At 45.0% G+C, this 26,137-nt stretch overlaps 1 protein-coding gene across 1 annotated transcript in view; it reads right to left on the reverse strand.

Moving 5' to 3' along the window:
- Positions 1-10,444: 10,444 nt before the first annotated feature.
- Positions 10,445-26,137, reverse strand: part of Vit (vitrin) — a 92,766-nt gene continuing 77,073 nt past the window's right edge. The window contains exons 11-14 of the mRNA XM_090336173.1: positions 16,773-16,876; positions 14,982-15,208; positions 11,554-12,067; positions 10,445-10,789 (exon numbers count right to left, since the gene is read on the reverse strand). Of these exons, the coding sequence (XP_090192299.1) occupies positions 10,611-10,789; positions 11,554-12,067; positions 14,982-15,208; positions 16,773-16,876 (1,024 nt within the window). The 3' untranslated portion in view covers positions 10,445-10,610. The remainder of the gene's footprint in view (positions 10,790-11,553; positions 12,068-14,981; positions 15,209-16,772; positions 16,877-26,137) is intronic.

Here is a 26,137-nt window from a genome sequence, read left to right on the forward strand (position 1 = left end):
TCAAAGCCAGCCTGGGCAGGAAAGTCTGAGACTTTCCTTGGGCTTGAACTCAGGGGCCTTGACCTTGTCTTTGAGTTTTCTCAAGGCTAGGACTCTACTCTTGAGCCATAGCACCATTTTCTCCTGGCTTTTTCTGTGTATATGATACCAAGGAATTGAACCCAGGGCTTCATGCATACTAGGCAAGCACTCTACCACTAGGCCACACTCCTAGCCCTCTGTGAGACTCATCTCCAATTAATCACAGAAAAATCTAGAAATGGACCTGTGGCTCAAGTGGTAGAGAGACAGCTTTGAGCAAAAGAACTAAGGGACAGGGCCCAGACCCTGAGTTCAAGCCCCACAACTGCCATCACCACCACCAACAAAACCCCCAAAATTCGAAGCCATATTTACATGTTGATTCTATATACTCCTGTGGTATGTAACAAACTTCTTGTAAACCTCCTGGATTCTAGCAGCTTTTACTGACTTCAGTTGAAGTGGTATTAGTATTTAGTTATTAAAATATTTCTATAGCTACATAATTATTCTTATTTAAGTAAATTCTTTCTTGTTTTGCCAAGAGATTTTATTAGGTCTAGCTGCTGAATTACCTCAGGTGTCCCCTCAGCATCTTTTGTTTCCTGTAAGCTGCTGACTAGCTAATTATATGTGTAAGATCTGACATGCAAACACATTTGCTGAGTTGGAATACAAGCCTATGTTACCACAATGTGTTCTTTGCTTAAAAGTTTGTATTTTATATGTTCATAAGTGACATCTATGGTTCCTCCTTTAGTGGGTTTTTATTATGTATAAAAAATTACACAGTCTGGCAAGGATGTGGGAGTAACCAAGGACTGGCCACTGCTAATGAGAGTGTAACTTGCTTGATTCAAACACACTGGAAGACATTTGGCATGATCTGCCACAGCTGAAAATATTCCCAGCATGGGCTCTAGTGATTCCACTCTGAGGCACACATCCAATAAAATGCCCATATATGTTCACCAAAATATATGTTCTAGAATGTTTAAAGCAACACCACTGGTAATGGTTTTAAGCCAAAAACTTCCCAATAGTCTGTCACTCATGGAATGGATAAATATATATCTTGTAATAAAAGACCCCATATAGCAAAAACAATTCTTAGCAGAAAGAACAGCGCAGGAGGAATTTCAATACCAAACTTTAGACTCTATTACAGAACTATAGTGACTAAAACAGCTTGGTACTGGCTCAAGAACAGGCCTGAAGTCCAATGGAATAGAACTGAGGACCCAGACATTAACCCACAGACCAATGGCCACGTAATCTTTGATAAGGGAGCCAAAAAATAGAATGGAAGAAAGACAGCCTCTTCAACAAGTGGTGCTGGCAGAACTGGTTAAGCACCTGCAGAAAACTAAAATTGGATCCTTCTTTGTCACCCTGCACCAGATCCAATGCACTTTGATCCCTGCACTTCGATCCAAATGGATCAAAGACCTCCAGGTAAAAGCAAATACACTGAAAACTTTACAAGAAAGAATAGGAGATACACTAGGTCTCTTTGGCATAGGTCAAAACTTTCTTAATAAGGACCCAGAAACACAAAAAATCAAGAAAGTCTGGATAAATGGCACTGCATTAAACTGCAGAGCTTCTGTATAGCAAAGGACATAGCTAGCAAATTAACTTGAAAGCCAACAGAGTGGGAGAAGATCTTCACCAACCATATAACAAACAAAAGGCCTCATATCTAAAATATATCACCAGCTCAAAAAATTGAATCACTCCAAAACTAATCTCCAAATAAACAACCATCCCATTAAAAGATGAGCCAAAGACTTAAAGAGGATCTTCTCTGAAGAAGAAATAAGAATGGCCTATAGACATATGAAGAAATGCTCGACATCTCTAGCCATAAAAGAAATGCGAATCAAAACAACTCAGATTCCACCTCACTCCAGTTAGAATGGCCAGGAGCAAGAAATCTAATAACAGATGCTGGAGGGGATTCAACCAGGAGGGATCACTACTACACTGTTGATGGGAGTGTAAACTCATTCAACCACTATAGAAAGCAGTATGGCAGTTCCTCAAAAGACTAAACATAGAGCTCCCCCTATGACCCAGCAATTCCACTACTTGGCATTTACCCAATGGTCCAGAAACAAGGTCAGACTAAATCCACTAGCACAACGATGTTCATTGCAGCATTATTTACCATAGCAAAGATATGGAACCAACCCAGATGCCCCTCCGTTGATGAGTGGATCAACAAATGTGGTATTTATACACAATGGAATTCTATGCTGCTGTCAGAATGAAATTGCCCCATATGTAAGGACATGGAAAGACTTAGAAAAAATCATATTAAGTGAAGTAAGCCAGACTCAAAGGAACTTTGTCATAATCAGTAGAAACCTTGGGCTCTCCTAGCAGAGATTTACAATAGAACAAAACCTAGATACATAAGGCCATATAGTATGATGCTAAATGAAAGGACTTCCAGAATGTAGAAACAAAAGCCATAGAATGAGTGATTGTTGTCCTTAATGTACTATGTTATCTCTCATCTCTTTTGCTGTCCCTTGGTTATCTCATATTATTACAATATTTCTTCTTGTTTTCTGATATATTGTATATATGTGTATTTGGTTATTTGAAATCAGATAGGGAAGGGGGGAAAACAAGATGAGGAGTGGGGGTGGGGGGAGGGAAATGGGGACCAAGACATGAGAAAGGGTAACAATGTATGTGCAGTAATGCACCCTCTATCTGGTGAATATAATGTAACTTCTATTAATTACAATAAAATATATGGAAAAAATAAAAATAAAGTAGGGATTATGATAATATATATGTATATATATATCTCTTGTATATTCAACATGAATTAACGTAAAGTAGTGAGAATAAGCAACATACAATTATATGCCATGGGGATGAAATGCACAAATCTTATGTCAAGCATAAAAACATTAACTTACTTTAAAAAAATAAAAAAAAGATGAGCAAAACCAATGTGTGCCATTACAGATCAGGAAAGTGGTCATTCCTGGTGGCAGGTAGTTGAGGACACTGTGCTTGAAAGAGAGTTTAGGTCTTATATACTGCTGACAATGTTTGTTTATTTTGATACCTGTTGATACAGGTTTAAAAATTCATATAACTTACATGTACATTTTTTGTATATATATTTATATGTGTATGTTATATGTTGATATTATAGTTTAATAAAAAGGTATTAGATCATACTTTCTAAATGAGTTAAGGAACTTTTTGCCACTCCTGGGGCTTGAACTCAAGGCCCATGCACTGTCCTTGAGCTTTCTCAAGACTAGTGCTCTACCCCTTGAGCCACAGTACCACTTCCAGCTTTTTCTGTGTATGTGGTATCAAGGAAATGAACCTAAGGCTTTGTATGTGTTAGGCAAGCACTCTACCACTAGACCACTTTTTCTCTTTTTTTTCTGCAGTTTAGAATATTTACTCTGTAGCCCAAGCTTGCCTTGAGCTCAAAATCCTCCAGCTTCTTCGGAATTCCCACATGCTGGAATTACAGCAGTGCAATTAGAATTTATAAATTAACTTCTTTACTTCATGTTAGAGAGTTTTCTTCTATAAGATTCAATAATGTTTTAAAAATGTTGGTGTATAGTTTATTGTTGCTGTTAAAGTTGGCCTGAGGAAACTTTCATACATGAGATCTTACATACTGACTTGCAACCAAGCTTAATATGAAAATTAAATGGAGTAAGTTAACTTCACATTATCTATCCCTGAATGCCTGGTTGAACAGAGCTTTCTCAGAAACTGACTCTGGGGGGAGGAGGGGCTGAATGATTCCAAGTGGCTTTTTATTTAATCAAACTCTGAAAAAAATTAATTTGTCAAACATTTTTTTCTTTTAATCTTATGTAATTTTTTTCCCCTAGAGAGACTTGATTTTGAATCTGGCATTTAACAAATGCATTGCTTGAGGCAAATTATTTAGCTCCTGTCTGAGAGTCTATTTTCTTTTATAAAATAGTGCCTGAAAGTGTCAATATGGAATTTAATTTAGGTAACATATGCAAAGGCAGCCAAGATAGTGCCAAACATTTGGAAATTCTCTCCATCCTCTGAGAAAGGGCCGGCTGTTCAAAACCTCATCCTGACCTCTTGAAGTGAGCTGTAAACAGTGCTTGCCCACAGTGGAAAACTTCACTGTGGAGAATTCTAGACCTGGAGACCAAAAGCAACACATTACAAAGACCTCTTGGTTTTGAAAGATTCATAGCCTGAATGAGTTTATGTGATTTTATTTAGAAATTGCCGTAGAAAAGGAATCAAATTAAAGTAAAATGAATTTTCTCCATTCCTAATATTTTCCAGAAAATAGAGATCTGTTTCACAGGATATAGAAACGAGGCTATATTCAGAAAGCAAAGCTAAAAGTATGTCCCTCCATGTGCTGCCTCAGGTGCTGCCTGGTGGGAATAGCTATCCAAGTGACACTAGCTTCTATGATCTGGAATTCCATGTGGCAGGATGCAAAACAGATCCAGCGAAACCTTAAAGTGTGTGGAGTTGAAGAGATGGTTCTCCATGGTGTGACTGAAAAGATGGAAGCCAGGGAAAGAGAGGAACTGAGGGTGAAGACGAGGGGAGGGAATGGCAGAAAATAGCCAGGTTGCCGTTCTGTACAGAATCTGCAGTCAGGAAGCCTGGGTTCATGGCAAAACTTTCCTTTCTACAGATTGTGTGAACTGGGCAACTCCCTGACCTCTCTGCATCACACTGACCTCGGCAAACAGGGAATACTAACTGAGGATGGAATAAGTGATAAACTGCATTTGACACACAGGAGACTCATGATAGTTGATGGCCGTGCAAGACCAGCCTCACTCCCAAAAGAGCATGGGAGAAGGTTGGTCCAAAGAGGCACATTGTATTCAACCCCACGGGCTTTATATACAGGGACTTCATACCGGAGGTCAATCATTGTTTATTGTTTGTTTGTTTACCGTGGTCACCAACCTTTCCCCAAATCTCTCCAACCTATAAATACCGTGTCGACTCAGTCCTATGGGCTTGTCCTCACCAGAATCCTGCAGGACTGGGCTTTGGGCCTTTCCTCACGGATTCTCCAGCTCTGCTGAGGACCAAGACTGTGGGCCCTGTCAGGTCAGTCTCGGCTGTTTCCTAGGTAGGCAGCTCTCCCGAGGCCCCGTGGAACTACCAGTGTTTGGTTTGTGGAGATCTTTGCTGTGGGCTCTGGAGGACTGTAAGTCTCCAGGAAGAAAGATGGCCTTCCCACTGCGAGGGGATGCCCCTGGCTGCGGGCAGAAGCAGCGCTCTGGATGTTTCCAGGCCTGGCACTTGGACCTTACACACTGGAAAGGTCCCATCTGTTTCCATGCTGATGATGTCTGCAGTTCAACACGAGTATTCTCTTAGGAGAAAACAAATTACACTGCCATGTTGTCTTTTGGTGAACTCTGTGTGCTGATTTCTTTTGCTTGCTGCATATCTTAGTTATTACCACGGTGGTGCGCAACTTTTTCAACTTGTCCCTGTTTAGTCTTTGGCTTTAAAATGCTACACAACCTTCCTATTGAGACTGTGAAAGAAACACTCTTACACTGAGGTTCCAACGAGAACTGGCAGGACATTCAAGCAATGAAACAAAAATCAGTATCATATCCGAATACAGGTTTACAGATGTCTTGGGGGTGTCAGACCAACAACAATTAAATTGATTTTGGGTTATGCTTGCATGTTGGCACAGTTCCTATGGTTTCTGCTGGGCCATCATGTAAAGGCTCCTTGTGGAGAATCTAGAATCCAATTTGCCACTAACCTAAATATACCCTGCTCACCTTAAGCGAGTGTGAGACTGGAGGAGTCATAGAAAGGAGCTATTCAGCAGAAATTATCTTTTTTTTTTTTTAAAGCGAATTCTGGGCTGCCCAGCTGAGTATAACATTTGCTTATTTGGGCAGCTCCCTGCCTCTGGGCCCAGTTTGTATAAAAGAAATGGCAAGAGAGAAAGTTCAGCTCAGTATTTTGCAATTAAAAGACATTTTAAAAAGCAGGCAATGTCGGCTTTGAAATGATGGTCTTTCAACCTTGTTTTCCATGTGGATGACGATGATGTAAGTAGAACTTTTCTCCTCAGTGAGACCTTCCCAGAGGAACAGAAGTAGATCACGTCCTTGTCCTTGTAATAGATAGTCTGCCTCCCTGACCATCCGAGGAGCTTCTCACCAGCCAATGGTGTGTCACAAGCAACATCTGGCTGTCACGGGGAATCTTACAGGAAGGCACTGGCTTTCTTAGACAAAAGCTTCCAAACCCAATGAAGGAAGACTACACAGAGCTGGATGGATATCATTCAGCCCAAACTCAGGAACTTGAGAACACATATCCATTGAAGAAACCTGAAGCTTCAAGAACTTCAAAAGCATGTGTTCCTGCTTCTGTCTTCATTCCATTTCTGAGGCTCTCCTATTTCCCCAGACTTGGGGTTCATAAGTGACTGAAGTTTCCCACCCTCAAGTTCCCCTTTGCTTGAGCTCCTACAAAGTTACTTACAAATGAGGTTTCTCTTCCTTTCATGCTAGGAAACCTTCATCAATACAGCCTCCCTTGGCCTGGTCCCAGTCTGGCCTGGTCTCCAGTTTTGCTTCTGGCTACTCTTGTTCACACTGTTTTGACTCCTTATCTCTGCTCCTACCCTTCCCTCTGCTACGCTTTTCTTTACCCAGATGAAATGGATTCATCTCTGAAAACCCAGCCCAGAAAGCCTTCAGTGACTGTCACTTTAGCAAAACATTGTCCGTGCATGTATTTCTCTCACACTAGTCTGAAAGCATGTCCCATGGGGCTTATGTCACATTCATCTCTGTACCCTGATGTATCCCAACGCTTGACCTCACACAGACTTAATAATGTTTGTTAAATCAAACTCAGGAGAGTAAATGGAAAAAAAAAAAAAGAATGTTCATTTCTGTGGGAGAAATGAGAAGGAGAGGACCAGAGGAGAGAACTCTCGTCCTAGACAGACAATGATTAGAAGTACAGTGGAGAGAGTGGTACAACCTGCATGAAATGAATTCTCTCCTGTCACCACTTCCTGCTTCTCCCCAAACTTATCTACCCTTCATTCCATCGGTGGGACTGTATCAGGGCTGCTATTATCAGGTAAATTCAAGTCAAATCTTTTATTTTTCTGGACTCCAAATTTTGATCGTGTATGAAAGTTTGTGTCCCTGAAGGAGAAACAACTAAGATTTCTGGAAACTAGATGGGAATTCTATAGCCAGAGAGCCTAAATTTATCTGGGTAAGTCAGAGAAGGGTCCAAAGAGGAGACGGCATTTGGTCTGAGACTTGAGGATGACTAGATTACCAGCACAGTTGGAGGGGCTGCATATGTTGAGGAATCCATGGGGTTGATGGAGTGTAGACGAGCATCATCTGTTCTTAATGACAGTGAGATAGCTGTCCAGGGAATCAGAGCGAGTCTTGGGGAATGTGCAGTTTACACTGGATATCTCCCAAGCTCTGTTCAGATTATATGTTAATTGTATTAACAGATGCTGGGCATACTTTGTGGAATGTGTATTTTAAGTGTTCAAGCTTACCAGATGATTCCCTAGACAACCATTTTGGTTATCTTGTGTAGCCCTTTTATGAGAAGCAAAGTGGATTAGTATGTAGACCCTGGGATTGATTTTCAGAGCAGTCTCTCACTAGCTCGATGGCCCTGGGCAAGTTAACCTTTGCCCTAATGCCTTCAGATGCATGTTCGGTGACATGGGATCTTAAAGATAATCTCAGCAAATCATGGAGGTGAGTCAATATGCGGGAAACTTTATGGCAGTGTCCAATCTTAGACAAACACTCAGAGTTAGGCATAATTACTGTTCTATTTCCCCTGATGATGTTTTCAATGACAAGTTATGCACTTTGGGCATACTCTCATGATAGTGACCATTTTAATTCTTCATTTCTTGTGATTTCCCACCAGTCTGTGAATTCCTAAAAGGCAATGTCTTTCTCCAAAGCAAATCATATTTTCAAGCATATTTCTACTTTTACCAGCTTTTATGTATTGAAATCTAAGGGGAGATCTTTTCTTAGGATTTTGGTTGGAAATAGCATATTATTATGATTATTTTAGGTTGAAAACTCCTTCGACATAGGAGCACTGTCTCTAAATTCATGCTGCCCCCTGAGACAATGGGTGGGACAGTTGCTTTATTCAGATTTTGTACTGTTCAAAAAGGACTATTAAAGAGTCCCAGAGAAATAAGAAATATTTGAACTTTGTCATATTGGCCAGAATTTTTTATTTTTTATTTTTTTTTGCCAGTCCTGTTTTTGAGCTCACAGCCTGAGCACTGTCCTTGGGCTTTTTCAAGGCTAGAGCTCTATGACTTGAGTCATGGCACCACTTTTGGCTTTTTCTATGTATGTAATATTGAGGAATCGAACCCCGGTCTTTGTGCATACTAAGCAAGCACCCTACCACTAGGCCAAACTCCTTACCCCAGAATTTTTTTTAAATGATATCCTTTATTGCAAAACTTTGACCCGAAGAGACAAAGTGGGAGAAATTGAGAATGTACTCATTACCTTACAAATATAACTGTAACCCCTCTATATATCACCCTGACAATAAAATTAAAAAAAAATAAACAGAAATTAAAAAAAAACTTTGACCCTTAGCATAGAAATTTCTGTCAAAGGGCCTTAATTTATGAGATGTGGGGAAATGAAGCTGAGTGGAGTTTGAAGAGTGTAGGTCTCTGGAGATGATGGCTCCCCATTCCTTGTCTACTTTGAGAAGAAAGGGTATTGGAGTGATATTTCTATTGAGACCACAGAGCGAAAGATAGGATTTCCTTAGGAGATTTGGTCTAGAATCTGCAGTACTCAGAGAACTCTGCCAAGGCCAGACCAATGCCCAGCGGTGTGCAGAACAAGATAGGGTGGGGAAAGGTTGGGGTGGATATTCCTACCACTACAAAAAGTGATCAAGAGCCACTTGGACACATCATTTGGCCCTCCTTGTCTGTGTAGCCGTCTGGCCTGTGGCTCCTCTTTTGCTGGTGGAGAGGTTGACAGTCTCTAAGGATGGATATAAGCAGCCCTGAGCAGAGCTTAGGTTGCTGAGCAGTAGTGGAAGCCCAGACTTCGACGCCATCCATCAGGACCTGCAGGTCCAAAAGGCTCTGTGCAAACTCAGGTTCCATAACCCTGCCTTTCACCCCAGCCCACCCCCCATCCACCAGAGTGGACTCAGGGGGTGCTTCTCTCTCAGCAGCAAGGTCCCAGAAACACCAGCACCTTTACCTTCTTACTTATCAAGCCGAAGACTGGTACCAGGCTACTGGTGTCTTGCTGAAGAATTTCCCTTTTAAAAAGTTTTCATAATTGGACACACTTTGAAACAAAAATGATTGCAATGGCCTTCAAAGTGAAAGTTGGCTGCTTTAATTGAGTCTTTCCTACAGATCATACATTATAAACTGGTAATGTATTCTCTCTCCAGGTCCTCAGAGCTTAGGTAGGCTCTGATCAAGTTCTGTTTGATGACACCCTCCAATGTATTTCATGCAAATAGCTGGTCCCAGGAATAGACATGGCCTCTATTTTTTTTTTGTTCTTCAACACACATCTTTATAAGGCATAACAACGAAGTTGTCTCTGTCTATAGCATTCTGTTGAATGGTCCCCTTTGGACATGCATTTTATATGCTGAAACAGATGTGTCCTTGGGCAGAGGAAGTGAAGGTTAATCAAATTCCTCCCAGCTTATTTTAATACAAAAGGAAAAAAATGAGAGTACTTAGCTACTATTGACAAATCTAGAACCCGTGTTATAAACTAGATAGCCCCAGGACAGCAGACACAGAGCTTCTCTCAGGAAACTGCTGCATCTCTAGCTTCTCAGGCAGAGTGGGTACTTTTTCCTTCTGGCTACACAGAAGGGCCAGGAAGCTGTTCAAAACCTGCTCAGGTTGCAATTCCAGAGAGTCAGATTTCACTGGGAAGGGTGAACCTGGAACGTGATTGCAATGAGTAGCCAATGTACTGCGTCTGCTGGACACAGTTTGTTTCAGGGTCTTGAGGATTCAGGCAACTCTTGTGCTGTAAGGCATCTCTCTACTTCCTGGTGAAAGTGCTGTCACCCTAGGCTGAGAAGAGCCCCAGGCCGCCCTCACACAAACCCCGGGAGCACCCCACATCACTCAATCAAAAACGCTGCATCCTTCTATCCTTTTAATTAAGCAACAACTCTTACATTATTGTGACCAAACTGAGGGTTACAGAATTCTAATGAAAATGAAAACTTCTCACCAAAGCTCCACTTTAAGACTATCCTAAGGGCCGCACTCTCAATCTGTGTTTTGCAAACAATCGTTAGAATATCAACTTCTTCACATCCTCAAATGGCCTGTGGTTTCAGTTCACTCTACACATGGCTGGTCATCTTTCTAACTCCAACTATGAACACCATACCAGCACCACAATGGCCAAGGGGAAAAAGAGAGAGTAACAACACGTTTTGTTTTCTCAAGGCGTCCCTGTGCCTGGGAAGAGAGGGAGATGGGCCCAGAATCAACCGGGGAGACAGTACCATCCCTGAACTCAGTTCCGAGGCTGTGAGTTGAACTCGGTGCAAATGTTCCTGATGATCTTGGGAACTGAAGTGTAGAGGTGATCAAACTCGTCCACAAAGAAGGCGTGGTCCCTGGCGGGGCGGGTGGCTATGATCTCCAGCTCTTCGGGGACAGCCCACGCCACGCCTATGGCGTAGGTGATCACTCCTGAGGGGGACGGAGAGCAGGTGAAGCCTAAGGAAAGGCATCCTGAAGGCGCCTTCCCCTCATGTCTCCTGGTCCAGAACCCAAACCAGAACTGCTCCAAAGCACACGATGCTCTGGGCCTGTCAGTTTGAGAATTCAATTTACTCTGCTCAGTCATTGAGCTAGCTGACCTCAGCGTACCTGGCATTACAGTCTTGAGACCCCATGCCCTGCTTGTTTACCTTTATTCTTATTACTATCTGCCCCTTCCAGAACCCCCCCGGGGTCCTCCCCTGAGCCCCCCGGTGCCCCCCACAGCCCCCGGAGCCCCGGTGCTCCCTGGTGCCCCCCAGAGCCCCCTGGTTCCCCAGGGCCCCCCAGAATCCCCCAGGGTCATCCCTGGAGCCCCCGGTGCCCCCCGTGACCCCCAGAGCCCTCCGGTGCCCCCGGGACCCCCAAAGCCCCCGGGTGCCCCCCATAGCCCTCCAGAACCCCCTCGGGGTCCTCCCCGGAGCCCCCCGGTGCCCCCAGTGACCCCCAGAGCCCCCCGATGCCCCCCAGAGTCCCCCGGTAACCCCCGGTGCCCCCCAGAACCCCCTGGGTCCTCCCTGGAGCCCCCCGGTGCCCCCTAGTAACCCCCAGAGCCCCCTGGGTCCTCCCTGGAGCCCCCCGGTGCCCCCTAGTGACCCCCAGAGCCCCCTGGGTCCTCCCTGAAGCCCCCCCGGGCCCCCCCGCCCTCCCCGGAGCCCTCCCCAGAGCCCCCCGGAGCCGCGGCGTCCACTCACCCTTCTGATGGGCGGTCATGGCCGGGATGCGCACGTCGTCGTAGGACCTGCCGTCGGTGATGAGGATCATCACCTTCCTCTTGCTGGGCTTGGACTTGTGGAAGAGGCGCTCCAGGGCGTACCGGATGGCAGCCCCGGTGCTGGTGCCGCCGCTCCAGTACCCGACCCTCGCGATGGCGCGGAGGAGGTCGGCCTTGGTGCTGTAGGCGTCGAAGCCGAACTCCAGGCGCTGCTCGTAGGTGTACTGGACGGCCCCGACGCGCGTGTCCGTGTCCGAGACCTCGAAGGCCCGGCTGATGTTGGCCACGAACTGCAGCACGGTGCGGAAGTTGCCGGTGCCCACGCTGCTGGAGCCGTCGATGACGAAGCCCAGGTCGGCCGAGTTGAGGCAGGTCTTGCTGCAGGCCAGGCGTCGCGCCGCGCACACGCGCCTCGCCAGCGGCCGCACCGCCGCGCGCAGGCCCGGCCAGCTGGGCACCGCCAGCGCGTAGAAGCCGTCGGGCCTGCACACCGCCTGGATGGCAAGGCGCGGGGAGCGCATCGGATGGGGCGCCGGTCCTCCCGCGGACCCCCCCGCACCCCAGCTCCTGGGCGCCCGGGCGCGGCAGCCTCGAGGACCCCCTCCATCCCCGCGTCCCTGGGCACCCGAAACGAAGCTTTGGCTAAGGATTGCTGGCCAGGGAAACCATGGAGCCTGTGTTTCTTTGGGTCTGGCTTATTTCATGGAACATGATTTCTTTTCCCAAGTCTTTCTCTCCCTCCCCACCCCGAATAAACAGGGCGGTGTCATCCTTTCTGATGGAAACGTGGAATTCCATGACGCCTGTGCACCATATTTTCTCCACCCATTTGGTATCGGTCTAGGAGCAACCTAGCAGAGGATCATAACAGCTCAACAGCTGTGCACATATGACCATTAAAAAAAAAAAAGGTGTTAATCGAAATGAGCTTCAAAATGTGGAAATAAGAGGGGTTTTTTTTTTTTGTTGTTTTTTTTTATGTACTGTGTGAAATCAATGCTTCTTTCCTTCCTGCCCCACCCTTTGGTTTATCCACTGTTGTCACTGTGTATTGCTTTGGTACCCTGTGTCTTGTGTATATGTTTGTCTGATTGGAAGGGGAAAAACAAAATGCTGAGACAAAGGACAAAGGGTGAAACAATGTAACGGCGACACTCACAAGAAACTACGTCAGAAATGACCTATACAGCGTGGGGGGCGGGGAGGGTTAGTGGGAGGCGGAGGGGGAGAAAAACAAGAGGGGGTTCAACATTTCTTGTTACTACCTGACTTATGCAACTGTAACCCTTCCGTACATCCCTTTTACAATAAAATAAAATACATTTTAAAGCTTTTTCATTCAAAAGGAGAAAGCAGAATGCATGTGTGCATGCACACTTGACAAAAAACAACAGAAGTGACGTTTCCACAGCAGCCATGCACCTTGTGGAAAGACTCACAGCTTCCCACTAGAAGCTCTTGGGGGAGATTTTCACATCAAATCCCCCCTGACCCTACAAGGTAGAATTATACCTTACTCTCTCAAGGGAAGGCTGACTGCAAAAGGACAATCTGAGCCTCTGAGCCTGGAAGACAAATCTGTTGGCCTTCCAACCCCAAGCTCTACTCTCCACTTAGCCCTGCTTCCAAACAAATGAATATTTATTTAGTTGTGCCTATGCACATTCCAGAGAAAATTGAAGGCAACTACAAATAAATATTAAACAGATTGGTTGGCATTTTCTTGGAAGTGAGTGGACTAGACTCCATAAGGTGAGGGTTTCTTCATTGTCTCTGCCTCTTGGTAGGGAGTGGGAATCATAGACCACATGACTGCAGATGAACTTACAGAATTAGAAAAGTTGTTTTGAAACACAAACTAGCCAGACATTTTTCAGAGTGGCTTATGAAAATTTAAACGGGGCATGCTGCGTGCACAGGTCCAGCCAGTGGATGGAGAAGTCCACGCAAAGCCATGGAAGGAGAAGGAGGTCATGCTGGCTGAGGACAGGGGACCAGTTGGCCAGGGCTTGTGTGTGTCAGGAAGCTGTGCTGATATCCCACTCCAGAAGGCCTCATTGGCAATGGGGATCAGTAGAGATTTGGCACCAGCACCTCACAAGATTATGGGAATGCTTTGTAAACTCAAGATGGGCCTCACTGTGAAATCTACAGAAAACTAGGCATATCCAGGAGGGAAACAGATGGGGAGGCAGCCCTGGGGATGGAAGGAGCAGGTGAGGGCAATGAGTCCTCAAGGAATTGGGGGCTGCCATGGCCTGGGGATGAGTGTGAAATAGTTCAGATAAAAGGAGGCAGTTTGGATAGAGAAGGCAATGAAGTTGGCTCTTTGTTGGATTTAAAGTTCTTACAGGACATCAAAAAGGGAGGAGAGGGGCCGGGAGTTTGGCCTAGTGGTAGACTGCTTGCCTAGCATGCACGAAGACCGGGGTACCTCGGTACCACATACATAGAAAAAAACCAGAAGTGGTGCTGAGGCTCAAGTGGTAGAGCTCTAGCCTTGAGAAAATCCAAGGACAGTGCTCAGGCCCTGAGCTCAAGCCCAGGACTGGCAAAAAAAAAAAAAAAAAAAAAAAAAAGGAGGGCAGGAGGAGAATCAGTCACCTAGGCAGAGATGTTATAGAGCTCAAGAGATGAAGGGAAAATGGATCCTGGACTCTGGAGGGAGAAAACTTCATAAGAAAGGAGACACGGGTTTAGGGTACTAGACAAAAAAAATGAACACAGAAAGGATTGGAAACAGAACAAGAATTTCAGGGATCCAGAAATGGTCAGCAGTTTAGTATACAGTACCCTGTTAGCTCTGAACACATAGAATATTAGAGTCAGAAGAGCACCAAAGACAGAGCCTCTCCAGGTCAAGCTGGCTGGCCTCCTTTCCTCCCTCCTTTCTCCCTCCCCCTTTCCCATCTCCCTTTCTCCTTTCCTTCTAGTTTGAGGAACGTTTCCATGGAGTCCACTGGATGCCACCCTAAGATGACCTAGGAGGAATGCGAGCAGGAGGCCCAAGGTCCCCCCCGTCTGTCCTGGCACATCTCCCAGGACCCCGAGCCCCCTGGAAGCATCACCTCCAGGAGCTACTAACCTCTCCTCTCATTGATCAGGTGGATTCATTCATAGTCAGTGTGTGTGAGGCAGTGTACATGTGTTTGTGTAGGTGTGCATACACGTGTGCCTGCTTGTGTGCTTGTGTTGAAGCCTCCCTGGTCAGAATTCCCTGGATCTGTAGAAAGAGAAAGAAGGGCCTCAAATGAGACGTTAGGGGTGTTGCTCTTCCTCTCTGTCCCCAAGTTCCTGGCCTAGGGATGGACTTAGGGCTTGCTTGAGGAAGTAATTCAAGGTTCCAAAGGGCATCATAACTTTGGAGAGTACAGGGGCCCTGTGTTGGGGCTCAGGCTACTTATCTACCTTGTTTGCAAAGTTGGGCTCCACAACATACTGCTTCTCATTTTCACCAGGGCCTTCGACAGTGATGAAGAAGATGTTGATTCCTGTCTCTCTTGCAAATCTGGATGTCTCCTCCACCTTGTCTGTGGGCCAGCCATCCACCATCACCACCACCACGTTCGGAGCACCACCTCTGTTTCCATTAGCTTTAGAAAAGAAGTTCTTGGTCACAAAGGAGATGGCCCGACCTGGAAGAAAAAGAATACCAGTACATAGAATGATGGTGGCAATTATAAATACAAGAATAGATCATAGCAGCACAAAGAGGTGCAAAAAAATATCATGCTTCTTCCCCCGCCCCCGCCCATCACTGCTTTCTATTTTTTTTAATCATCATAACTATTTTTAGATGGATAATTCAGTGGCATTTTCAGGAGAACAATTCAATGGCATTTGGCACAGTCAGAATGTCGTGCACCTAGTTTCATGTTAAACTTGTAGTTTCCAATTGTCTTGATTTGGGAAAAAAAAAGTTGTAGGGATTAGCAAGTAGTGGAGAAAAACTTTTACCTAAATGGTCCCCTAGGAATGAAAGGCTGAATTTCCATCAAAGGAACAGGAAACATTGTCCATGCTCCCTGGCATCTAAATTCCCAGTTTTGTTTTAGCTTCATGATTTTTTTAAAAAATGGGATTTAGAAGATGAAAGCGAGGCAGAGGCTCTGCTTCTGTTGTTGCTATTTCTGCTGACAAGGCTTTGTCAGGGGCACTGTTAACAGAGGTGCTGTGCTGAGCTGCTAGTTTTGATGGTGTTGAGATGGATGGAGGTGAAGATCCCTTTTGAGGGTGTAAATGGAGTGTGGAGCGGGGCACATAGATCTGGAGCTATAAGCTGTAGAAGCAGCTTTCTGATCATGGCAGCTTCCTGCATGGGGCAGGTTCCTGCAGAAGCTGTGAGCAGTGTTCAGAAAATGGATTCTTGATCTTGAAAGAGTTGGAGGCTGGTTTAAAAAAAATGCCTAGAAAATGGGGCCGGGAGTTTGGCCTAGTGGTAGAGTGCTTGCCTAGCATGCACAAAGACACAGGTTTGATTCCTCGGTACCACATACATAGAAAAAAGCCGGAAATGGTGCTGAGGCTCAAGTGGTAGAGCTTTAGCCGTGAGAAAGCCCAAGGCCCTGAGCTCAAGCTCAGGACTGGAAAAAAAAAAAAGCCTAGAAAAGTCAGCTCTGAAAGCTCATCCAGTAGCTGAGCTGCTTCCTTCAGAAATAAATCACTTAGTGCTTCAGTCAGTTAGCTGGACTGTTGTCTCTGAACTCAAGCCCCGAGTGATACAGAGCCAGATTTAGAACATATCACCAGCGGGAAAAAAAGGTATACCAGTTGGTCAGATACCTCTCTGCTCTTATCAGGAAAATAGGTTACCTTCTGACATTTTCTTTTCTCATTGGAATTTTGTAAATGTAAGTATTAAGTTGAAAACAAATCAGAAATCAACTCTGTCATGCTTGTGTGAAAGTCCATAGATTCAGAGGCACTAGCTGTTAGTATTTACTTAGCATAAAAGGCTCTGTATTTGCCAAATACTAATGCTTGTGGCATTAGAAAGATGTTCATAGGGTGGAGATATTCCAAGGACATGCCTTTAAAGGACATGCCTCCTGAACCTATAATACTTCAGAAAATAGTATGTGAGTCATTTCTTAATGGATTCTTTTTTCCTCTTACTTCTACCTAGAATGATAGAAGATAACCAAGGAGAAAGAAAGTCATGGTAACAAAATAGAAATGATCTGAATCTGGGTCACATACCTACATTAGAAAGTCCTCCCCTCTGAGTAATTTTCTCTATCGCTATCTTCAGATCTTGAGAATTCATGTGAGTTTTCAGGTTGAACTGGGTGGCGGGATTGTCTCTGAAGAGTAAGAACAGGAAAGAAAAGCAATGTGTTGGAAAGTTATTCCTTTTGGGAGAAGACAGAAATCAAGGTGGGTCCTTTGGCATGGAAGCTGTATCAAAGATGTCCATTAGGTTCATCAAACACCCCACTGTGGAGAGATGATGCAAGGTAGTAGGATGGCATCCTTATAGTACATTGGAAGCAAATTAGGCTGTTTTAGAACTCAGAAAGAACAAACTCTACTTTTTACTGATCCATTGCCCGGCTGTTGAATCTTGAGAAATCACCTAACCATTCCCAGACTTTGCCTTCCTTATAGAGACTAAAAACCTTACCATGGAATGCACGTTGCTAATGAACAGAAGTACTGTCAAGAGGAATCCTGGGAAAAGAAGGATCTCATCTATAGGGCAGCTGGTTCCCAGGCTACCCTACACCCTCCTCTCCAGGAAGAGAGTGCCTGCTGCTAGCTGCTCCCAGTGGGCCAGCCCCAAAACTGCAGAGCAGTAGTGCAATCAAGAAGGCCACTCTACCCTTCTTACCTCATGGCTCCAGTAACCCATTCCAGTAACAGGATGCTCAGTGGGCAGCAGGATGAGGCTCCTTCTCAAGAGATGAAACTCAGCCTGTAACCCTAGCTACTCAGGAGGTTGAGATCTGAGGATCAAGGTTCAAAGCCCGGGCACAAAAGGATCTGAGACTCTTATCTCCAATTAACCCTGAGAAAATAGGAAGTGGGGCTTGGCTCAACGGTAGGGTGGTAGTCTTGAGCTGAAGAGCTCAGGGACAGCACCCAGGCTGAGTTCAAGTCCCATGACGCTCCCCCCCCCACCCCCAAAGCTGAAACTCTGTGCAGAAGCCATGAGAACAGGCTTGGAAACTGTTGAGCAGAGGGCATAGAAGACTTTTTACGTAGTGATGTGCTAGAGGAATGAGAACTGATGGGGATGTCTGTACTCAGCCAGGCTCCAGCGGGTCTGGGTGGAGAGGGGATGTCTCATGAAATGCTCACAGTGAGTGAGTACGCCCATGTCCTCTTGTCTCATCTCCAGTGAAGATGAGTCCTGCCTCCAAGCTCCCCCCCCAAACCCCTCCCCTCACAGCTTGCGAACAAATGCATCTTCACGGGCATATAGTCGAGATATTGATACATCAATTGAAAGGGTCCTTTTCATGTCACTTCATGTCATTTCTTTCTGTTTATTTTTTTTTTGCCAGTCCTGGGCCTTGAACTCAGGGCCTGGGCACTGTCCTTGGGCTTTCTCTAGGCTAGAGCTCTACCACTTGAGCCACAGCACCATTTCTGGCTTTTTTCTATGTAAGTGGTACTGAAGAATCAAACCTGGATCCTCGGGCATGCTAGGCAAGCACGCTACCACTGGGCCAAACTCCTGGACCCTCATGTCATTTCTTTTTTTTTTTGCCAGTCCTGGGCTTGAGCTCAGGGCCTGAGCACTGTCCTTGGACTTTCTCAAGGCTAGAGCTCTACCACTTGAGCCTCAGCACCACTTCTGGCTTTTTTAATCTATGTATGTGGTACCGAGGAATCGAACCCGGGTCTTCATGCATGCTAGGCAAGCACTTTAACCACTAGGCCAAACTCCCGGCCCCCCTCATGTCATTTCTTTAAGAAAATTTTGCCTCCTTAACTGGCTTGTGAAATCCTGAGGAACTGAACTTATTTATGGACTGAGCAGACCGAGAAGGGGTGTTTTAGGGGATCTCTGAAACCCTTCCTAATGGCTAAATTGGCGGTAATTATGATTATGGGCAAAAGCACAGAGCTCATCTTTGATGAGGGTCTTATAGGCAAATGTAACCAAACTATGTGGATGGATTTTTCCATCAGTAGCCACTACAGTCAATACAGTGCAAAAATGCCTTAGACTGTGCCAAGTGTTTCATAAATCTTTGTTTAATCCATGCAAAGTAAATTGTGGGGCTGCATAAGTAGTTAACCGGCAGAGTGGGAGAGTTCTTTAAAACAGGACACAGTAGCAATCCTAGAGGACAGTAATTAGGTTGTGAGGTCTCTGTCTCAGGAAGGGATTAATGCAGGTATTGTGGGACTGGACTCGTTCCTTCAAGACTGGGTTGTTATAAGGCTATGTGGCCTCCCTTGAGACCTTTTTGCTGTTATTGTTGTCATTGGTTGTGGGTCTTACACTCAGGGTCTGGGCACTGTCCCTGAGCCTCTTTGTGCTCAAGGCTAGCGCTCTACCACTTCTGGTTTTTGAGTAGTTAAATGGAAAGAGGAGTCTCTTGGGGATTTTCCTGCTGAGACTGGCTTTAAACCTTGATTCTCCAATTTCAGCCTCCTGAGTAGTTAAGATTATAGGTGTGAGCCACCACACCTGGAGAGATCTTTTAAATGTATCGTGCATGCTCTTCCTGTGTTCATGAAGGACTTTCTACTTCTGTGATACCAACTGCTATGAGATCCGCACCAAAGCTAAACAGAAGCTTGTACTATGTGTTTGAACCTTCAGAACTGTGTGTGAGCTAAATAAATTCTTTTCTTTATGAATATCCAACCTCAGGTGTTTTGTTACAGCAACCCAAACCAGAATAACATGGAGACGATTTAGAAGTTTAAAGAGATTTGCCACTAATTTTTTTATGTAAGCAATTTTTGGAAAGAAAATGCATTTCCCTTTGGGCAGTATTTAAGATTTCTTTTGAAAATAAGAAGAAAATAGTTTTATAAGTCCTATGAAAAACTATAAAATTGGTCTATGTTGGGAAGAACTAGGATTCATGAAAAGAAATGAGAGGGAGCTAGAAGTTGGCTATACCTAGAAATGGGTAATACATGTGAGAGGAAATGTTTTTGTGTTTTTAAAAAAACAAGGACACCTGCCAGAGATGGGCAGAGATAAACATGGGGCAGAAGGTTTAGAAGTAGGGTAGGCAACAGCATTTCCAGATCTCCTGGGTGGCACATTCACCAGGGCACAAATTAAACTGTGTAGGTTACCAGGCTTCTGTCTGAAGAAACCCAGTGGGTTTCTGGGATTTTTGTTTTGCTTTGTTTTCAATGATTCTTCATCACTCTTTCTCAGCTTTCCAATTACCTTCCCAAGCCAATCTCTACAAGCTTCACTGTTTCATTTTCATACATGAACATGAAGTATTTTGACCCTACTCACCTCCTTTACCCTTTCCTACTAGTATCTATACCCTCAGAGACGTGCTTCAGAGTCCTATCTTTCTTATTTGTTTAATGTATGCTGATTATTCAATGGTTTCATGTATGCATGTACAGCATTTTAATCAGACTGGCTTCCTCACCTCCTTCCCATCCTCCCCCCTCTATTATTCAACAGTCTTCAGTGAATTTCCTTCATTCACAGATGTAGGGCATTTCAGGGGGCCCAGGAAATTCTGAGATAAGGAATACAGATAATTCTTATTTCCAGGAAGTTTGATGAGTCCTGGATTCTAAAGGACCTCTGAACCCATTTTGGTCTTTACAGTATGATTCTGCTAATGCCCCTATTTCTACTGGCTTACTAGTAACCCTTTTGTCTTGTGAAATGAGGCTCTCAAAAAAATTTTTTTTGTCAGTAATGTTAATTAATAGAAGGCATTACCTATGAGTTTTAATAAAATAATTTATATTTAATCAGCTCATTTTTGATACTGGCTAAAATATGATTTACAGATGAGGCATGCTGGCACCCTCAGATGAGGCACCAGGGGACATTCCATTGGCTGCAGGGGACTTAGATTTGTCCCCTGAGGACATACACTGGCTTAGACTGAAAAGGCATCTCTCAGTCCATCTGCTAGAACAGCTGTGACCAGTTGTATGTCCTAGGCCTACCTGTTAGGGGATACTGAATGATCCCCTGTGAATGGACACTGGCCTTTTACACATTTCCTGGCATCAGAGAAGGAGAGAAAGGAACTTTTTTTTGGGGGGGGAGAAGGGAGTAGTTTTGTAATTAGCAGCAATAGTCCTACCTATCCATCAAAAAAAAAATAGGGCCGGGAGTTTGGCCTAGTGGTAGAGTATTTGCCTAGCATGCATGAAGACCCGGGTTCAATTCCTTGGTACCACATACATAGCAAAAAGCCAGAAGTGGTGCTGTGGCTCAAGTGGTAGAGCCCTAGCCTTGAGAAAAAATCCAGGGAGAGTGCTCAGGCCCTGAGCCCAAGCGCAGGGCTGGCAAAAAAAAAAAAAAAAATAGAAAAGGAACCCATGTTCACCTGTCCCTGCTGGAGCATGAATGATCATTCTGCTGATCTGAGCTCTGCTCCAGAACCAGCTGGTTCACCAGCTGCTAATCTCCTGCTGTGGTACTGGGCTCTGATGTCTTCAAAATGGAGTCTGCCAAGCTGAGATGTTCATCGAGTCACCTATGGGTCCATACGATGTAGATTCCACTGTTGTAGGACCAGAATGCCATCTGAGGCTCTGGCTCTCTTAACAGCCTCCCAGAGGACTCTGTAGATCCTGGTTATGGTAGCAATGTTTTAAAAACTAAGAAGAAGCAAGAGGAATAAGATGTGTAGAGAAGGAAGACACAGAGGAAGGGGAGTAGGGAATGGAGTGATTGGTTTTCTGATTGGTTACTTGAGCAGAGGTAGTAGGGGGAGGAGCATGGGATTCAATGGCAGCCCAGGTCTCTGGCTGTATTCATGCTTTAACTCTGGCTGCATAGTAGAATTACCTAGGGAGCTCTAAAAAAATATTAGAATGATTTGAGATTTGGTCGGGACTTTGGGATTTTTAAGAGCTCCCTGGGCAGTTCTAATACACATTGGGCTGAACATTGGATTCTCAATGGGGAGAATTATCTCAGGGAAGCCCTACATAGCCCAGCAAGTATGTGCTGGAAGGTCAAGAATAATAGCTGGTTGGAGTCAAATGAGGCCATTTTGTATGTATCTCTAGAGAAATGCATGGGATGGAAAAAGCCACGGCCCGTGTACATGGTGTGCATGCTGTATTAACAGATCATGTTGTCTTTCTCAGGTACATGCTTGCCTACTGTCTCTTAGACAGGGTGGGATCTTTGCAAGGATCCAAACACCCAGGAGGATAAGTCCAGACAGGTGAAGGGAGGGTGGCTGTGTGAAATCCCGTTAGTTTCTGGAAAATCACCAACATAGAGGGGGGATAAAAGAGCAGGGGGCAGAGCTGGAGCGCTGAGCTCTGACAGGCTGCTGTAACTCTGTACTTGGAAGCTGAGCTCTGCCCTCTCTCCTTGAGGAGAAGATGAATCTCCACCTTGCAGGCAGATTGGAGTAAGATATTACCACACCATAGGTCTAGGGTGTAGCCCAGGTAGTAGAATGTTTGAAAAGCTGCTTGCTTTTGTGGAATCAAGACTCAAGTGGTTCTCTCCTGCTCTGAAGCCCCTGGGGTGCTGTGATCCCCTCTGCAGCCCCATGTGAATTGTGTCTCTTGTCCTACCCCCTTCCATCCCTTCCTTCAGGATCAGGAGATGCAGCAGAGAGGCCCTCCTGCATAGTGGAATTAGTTTCCTGTTGCTGCTATAACCCATGATCACAAAGGAAGTGTTAGAATGGGAAGTCTGAAGTCTGATGCAAGTCTTCATGGAATTATCCCAGAAAGACCTTTTGGCAGGGCTATGTGGCTTTAAGAAGCATCCAGGGAGGAACTGTCCCCTCCACTTTTTTTTGGTGCCTGCTTGGGGCTTGAACTCAGGGTTTGGATGCTGATCCTGAGCATTTGTGCTCAAGGATTGAGCTCTACCATTTGATCCACAGCTCTACTTGTAGGTTCTTGGTGGTTAGAGATGAGACTCTTATAGACTTTCCTGACCAGGCTGGCTTTGAACTGTGATCCTTCAGATCTCAGCCTTTTGGGTAGCTAGTAGCCATGAGGCCAGCACCTGGTTTGAAATGATTTCTTTTTGCCGGCTTCTTGGGATGTCTGAATCCTTTGCTTATAGTCCCTTCTTTCATCTCGCTATCTATTCTTGGGAAACGTTGTCTACTTATATAGACAGGTGATTAGATGGGGACAGGAAGATGACAACCTGGTCGTCTTAGGGCAACTTTCATGAATTACTTCAGTAAGTCTTCTTTCATTCACAGATACATGGATTTGGACATGAACAGTTTTCTGGGCCATGATTCTGCCAGACACACTTCCACCTTGTAATCCAGGGCCTGGGGATGGAGGGCTGAGAAATTAGAACATGTAAGAGATGCAGCTCTGGTCAGTGACATTCCCTAAAACAGAAGGCAATAGTCACAGGTCCAGGAACAGTCTATGAAGAAAACCCCACATTATGGCTTATACCAAAACCTTTTCCTGTTTTTGATATCCTATTGCAACTGATGTGATTCAAGAGAATGTATTTGATTCTCTTCCGTTTATATTGAAATTGGGGCATAAAACCAAATCATATGGAAGCTCAAGAGGGTGTTTGGCACACATGGATCTAGGCTGTTTCCATTCCATTTGTTAGAGGTTGGTCACCCAACAGTTTCTATCTCCAGCTGCTTTCAGTGTTCCCGCTGGTTTGAGGTGCAGTTACAAGCTTGTTAGTTACATAATTTTTATTTAATATGCATGAGGAATATAGAGGCTTGATCCTTGGTACCTTGTGTCAGTCTCTGGGCTGGTGGAAACGTCAATTATCAGCAATTTTCCTGGCAGGTGAGCAACGTGTTCCCTCTGAAGTCAATTTGGCTTGCCATTTTAAGGATTAACCCAAGATTCACCTAGGGTTGTACATTTTGCTGGAGTTCTTGGGAAAGTCAGTTGATGTCTCTGAGTCGGAACTGCTCTTATTACAGAGGTGCAGTGATTGTGGTAAGATTGATGGTGGCTGACAGGGCTTCATGAGGGTGGGTTGAGGGCGGGAGTGTGCGAGAGGGTGTGGCTGAGACCTTCTCTGGGAACTCAACCAGAATTGTAAGCAGAGCTACAGAGGTCAGCCAGTGCAAGGAGAAATACTGGAGGATCCTGGCCTGTCTGCTGGTCTGCTGAAGGGCAAATCGAATAGATGAACTGGAGTCAAAGAAGATGCCGGAGAGGAAGGCCAGGACTGATGACTTGTCAGTCCTGAGCATACTCCTTGTCCCTCCTTTTGTAGGGCCTTTTGTCTACCCTCTACAATGAGGTGTCAGTGACGATGCTCTCTGAATTCTAAGGCTCTGTGATGTCAGGATACCTCATGATGCTGAGGTAGGGATACGGGGGAGTGCATGCGAGCACTCTTACCACTAGGTCAGAGTGCTTGCCTAGCATGCACGAAGACCCAAGTTCGAGTCCTTGGTACCATATACATAGAAAAAGCCAGAAGGGGTGCTGTGGCTCAAGTGATAGAGCACTAGGCCTTGAGAAAGCCCAAGGACAGTACTCGGGCCCTGAGTTTAAGCCCTGGGACTGGAAAAAAAAGAAAAGAAAAAGAGAATCAGAAAATAGATTTCTGGAGGTATCTAGGGAAAAAGTTTCCAGTGAATGGTGTGTGGGTCATTGAATTGATTGGAGAAGACTCACTCTGAATCTAGACTAGATTCTAGAATAGACTAGAAGGTCAGATGGGTCATTGAATTGATTGGAGAAGACTCACTCTGAATCTAGGCATCACTATTCAATAGGTCAGATGGAACGAGAAGACCGAAGGAGAAAATGTGCTATACTCTCCTTGAACAGCGGTTTCTCATGGGCCTCCAGCTTCCTCAGCTATTGTAGAAACTTGCACCAGCAGCTCCCAGAAGCATTTAGGCCTTAAGCCTCGGTCACTGGGTTGGAGCTGCATCAGCAGTTCTCTTGTTAGGAGACTCTCCCTCAGCTGCCCTGGCCATTCAGCCTGCAGCGGCCATTGTGGTCTTAGCCAGTCTCAGATTTCATCAGTCAGTCCTAACCAGTCCCCTCATCATCACACCTATTCTGCTGGTTCAGTTCCTTTGCAGATTCCTGACCAATACAGAGTATGATCAAGTGTGGTGAGAATCTAAGATGCTGTGAGAGGATTCAGATTCCTGACAGGCCTAGCTTTCCCTTTCCCAGGAACAGTTCCTAGGTCTGCTTCTTCCTTCTACCCCTTCCTGCCCTAGGCCTTCCTTTGTACATGCTAATACTGTTTGATGGAGAAAGGCTGGAGGGAGCTGCCTCCCTGTGAAATGGGGGCACCTGAAGTCAAAAGCAATTTCAGCTGGCTAAGCATGCTTCCCTCCTGCCTCATGGAGCAGACTTCCCCCTTGTCTGATTCCACAGATGAAAGGGAAGCTCCCCATGGATACTCCCTCCAGTCAGGGCCTGAACTGGAAGGAAGAAGGGAGAAGCTCACTCAGCAAGTTAGTCCAGTATTCACTTATTCAGTATCTTTTGATTACAGAGCCAGGCCCTGCATTATAGAATGCCAGAGCTGGCAGAGCCTTAATAAATCATCGGCTGACCCCCAGCGCTTATAAGTGGCAGCACTTCCACGGAGAGGTTAAGTGACTTGCGGAGGTCACACAGCGGGACTAAGGTCAGGATTCAGATGGCTCATCAGCAGCTCTTTGTGCTTTCCTCTTCACCTCCTTGCTAAAGCAAGGTGAAGATGATGGATTACAGTATGTGGGCATAAAACGGAGGGAAATGAGCATCTTCTCCTAAAGGCCTGCAAATTAAGACTTAACCCTGGCTAGACAAAAGGCAGATAACCAGAAATGTTTAGGAAGCAAATGTGAAAAGCAAGGAGGTCAACTCTTTTCCCATTAGGAAAACAAAGGAGGAATTTTTGGAGGGCTCTCATACTTCAATCTGCATTACTCTACCGGGGGACTGGGTCATTATTGGGGGCAAAATGCTTCCGGTTCTGGAAGTCAGGTCTAATGTTGAGAAGCCCATATCTGGTGAGATGTATCTGTCATCACGGCAAAAGCAAGGAGGGGCCAAACTCACTATAACAAACCTGACTTCTTGGTATCGAACCCACTTCTTAGTAACTATGCTATTCCTAATCGCCTCTTCTAGATCCCACATTCCAACACTGCTGAATTGGAAAATAAATTTCCAGTACATGAATTTGGGGGGACACATCGAAGTCACAGCTGGAAGTAGGACTCTTTTACTAGTTTTCCTTTCCTGCCACATTTATTCTTCAATGCACATCAGCGCACACTATTATTCTTATGCCATTTTTCTTTTACTAGACATACTCATCACCTTATTATCATATTGTCCTATAAACCTTGGTACACATGAGCTTTTAAAGCAGCTATTTTTAATGCAACATAACACACCAAGCTTTGAATCCTCCAATAAAAATTGATTGGAGGACATCTAGCACTAAAATACTTACA

The sequence above is a fragment of the Megascapheus bottae genome, chromosome 7 (genome assembly GCF_031878675.1).
Source record: "Megascapheus bottae isolate mThoBot1 chromosome 7, mThoBot2.hap1, whole genome shotgun sequence".
Taxonomy (NCBI): Eukaryota; Metazoa; Chordata; class Mammalia; order Rodentia; family Geomyidae; genus Megascapheus; species Megascapheus bottae.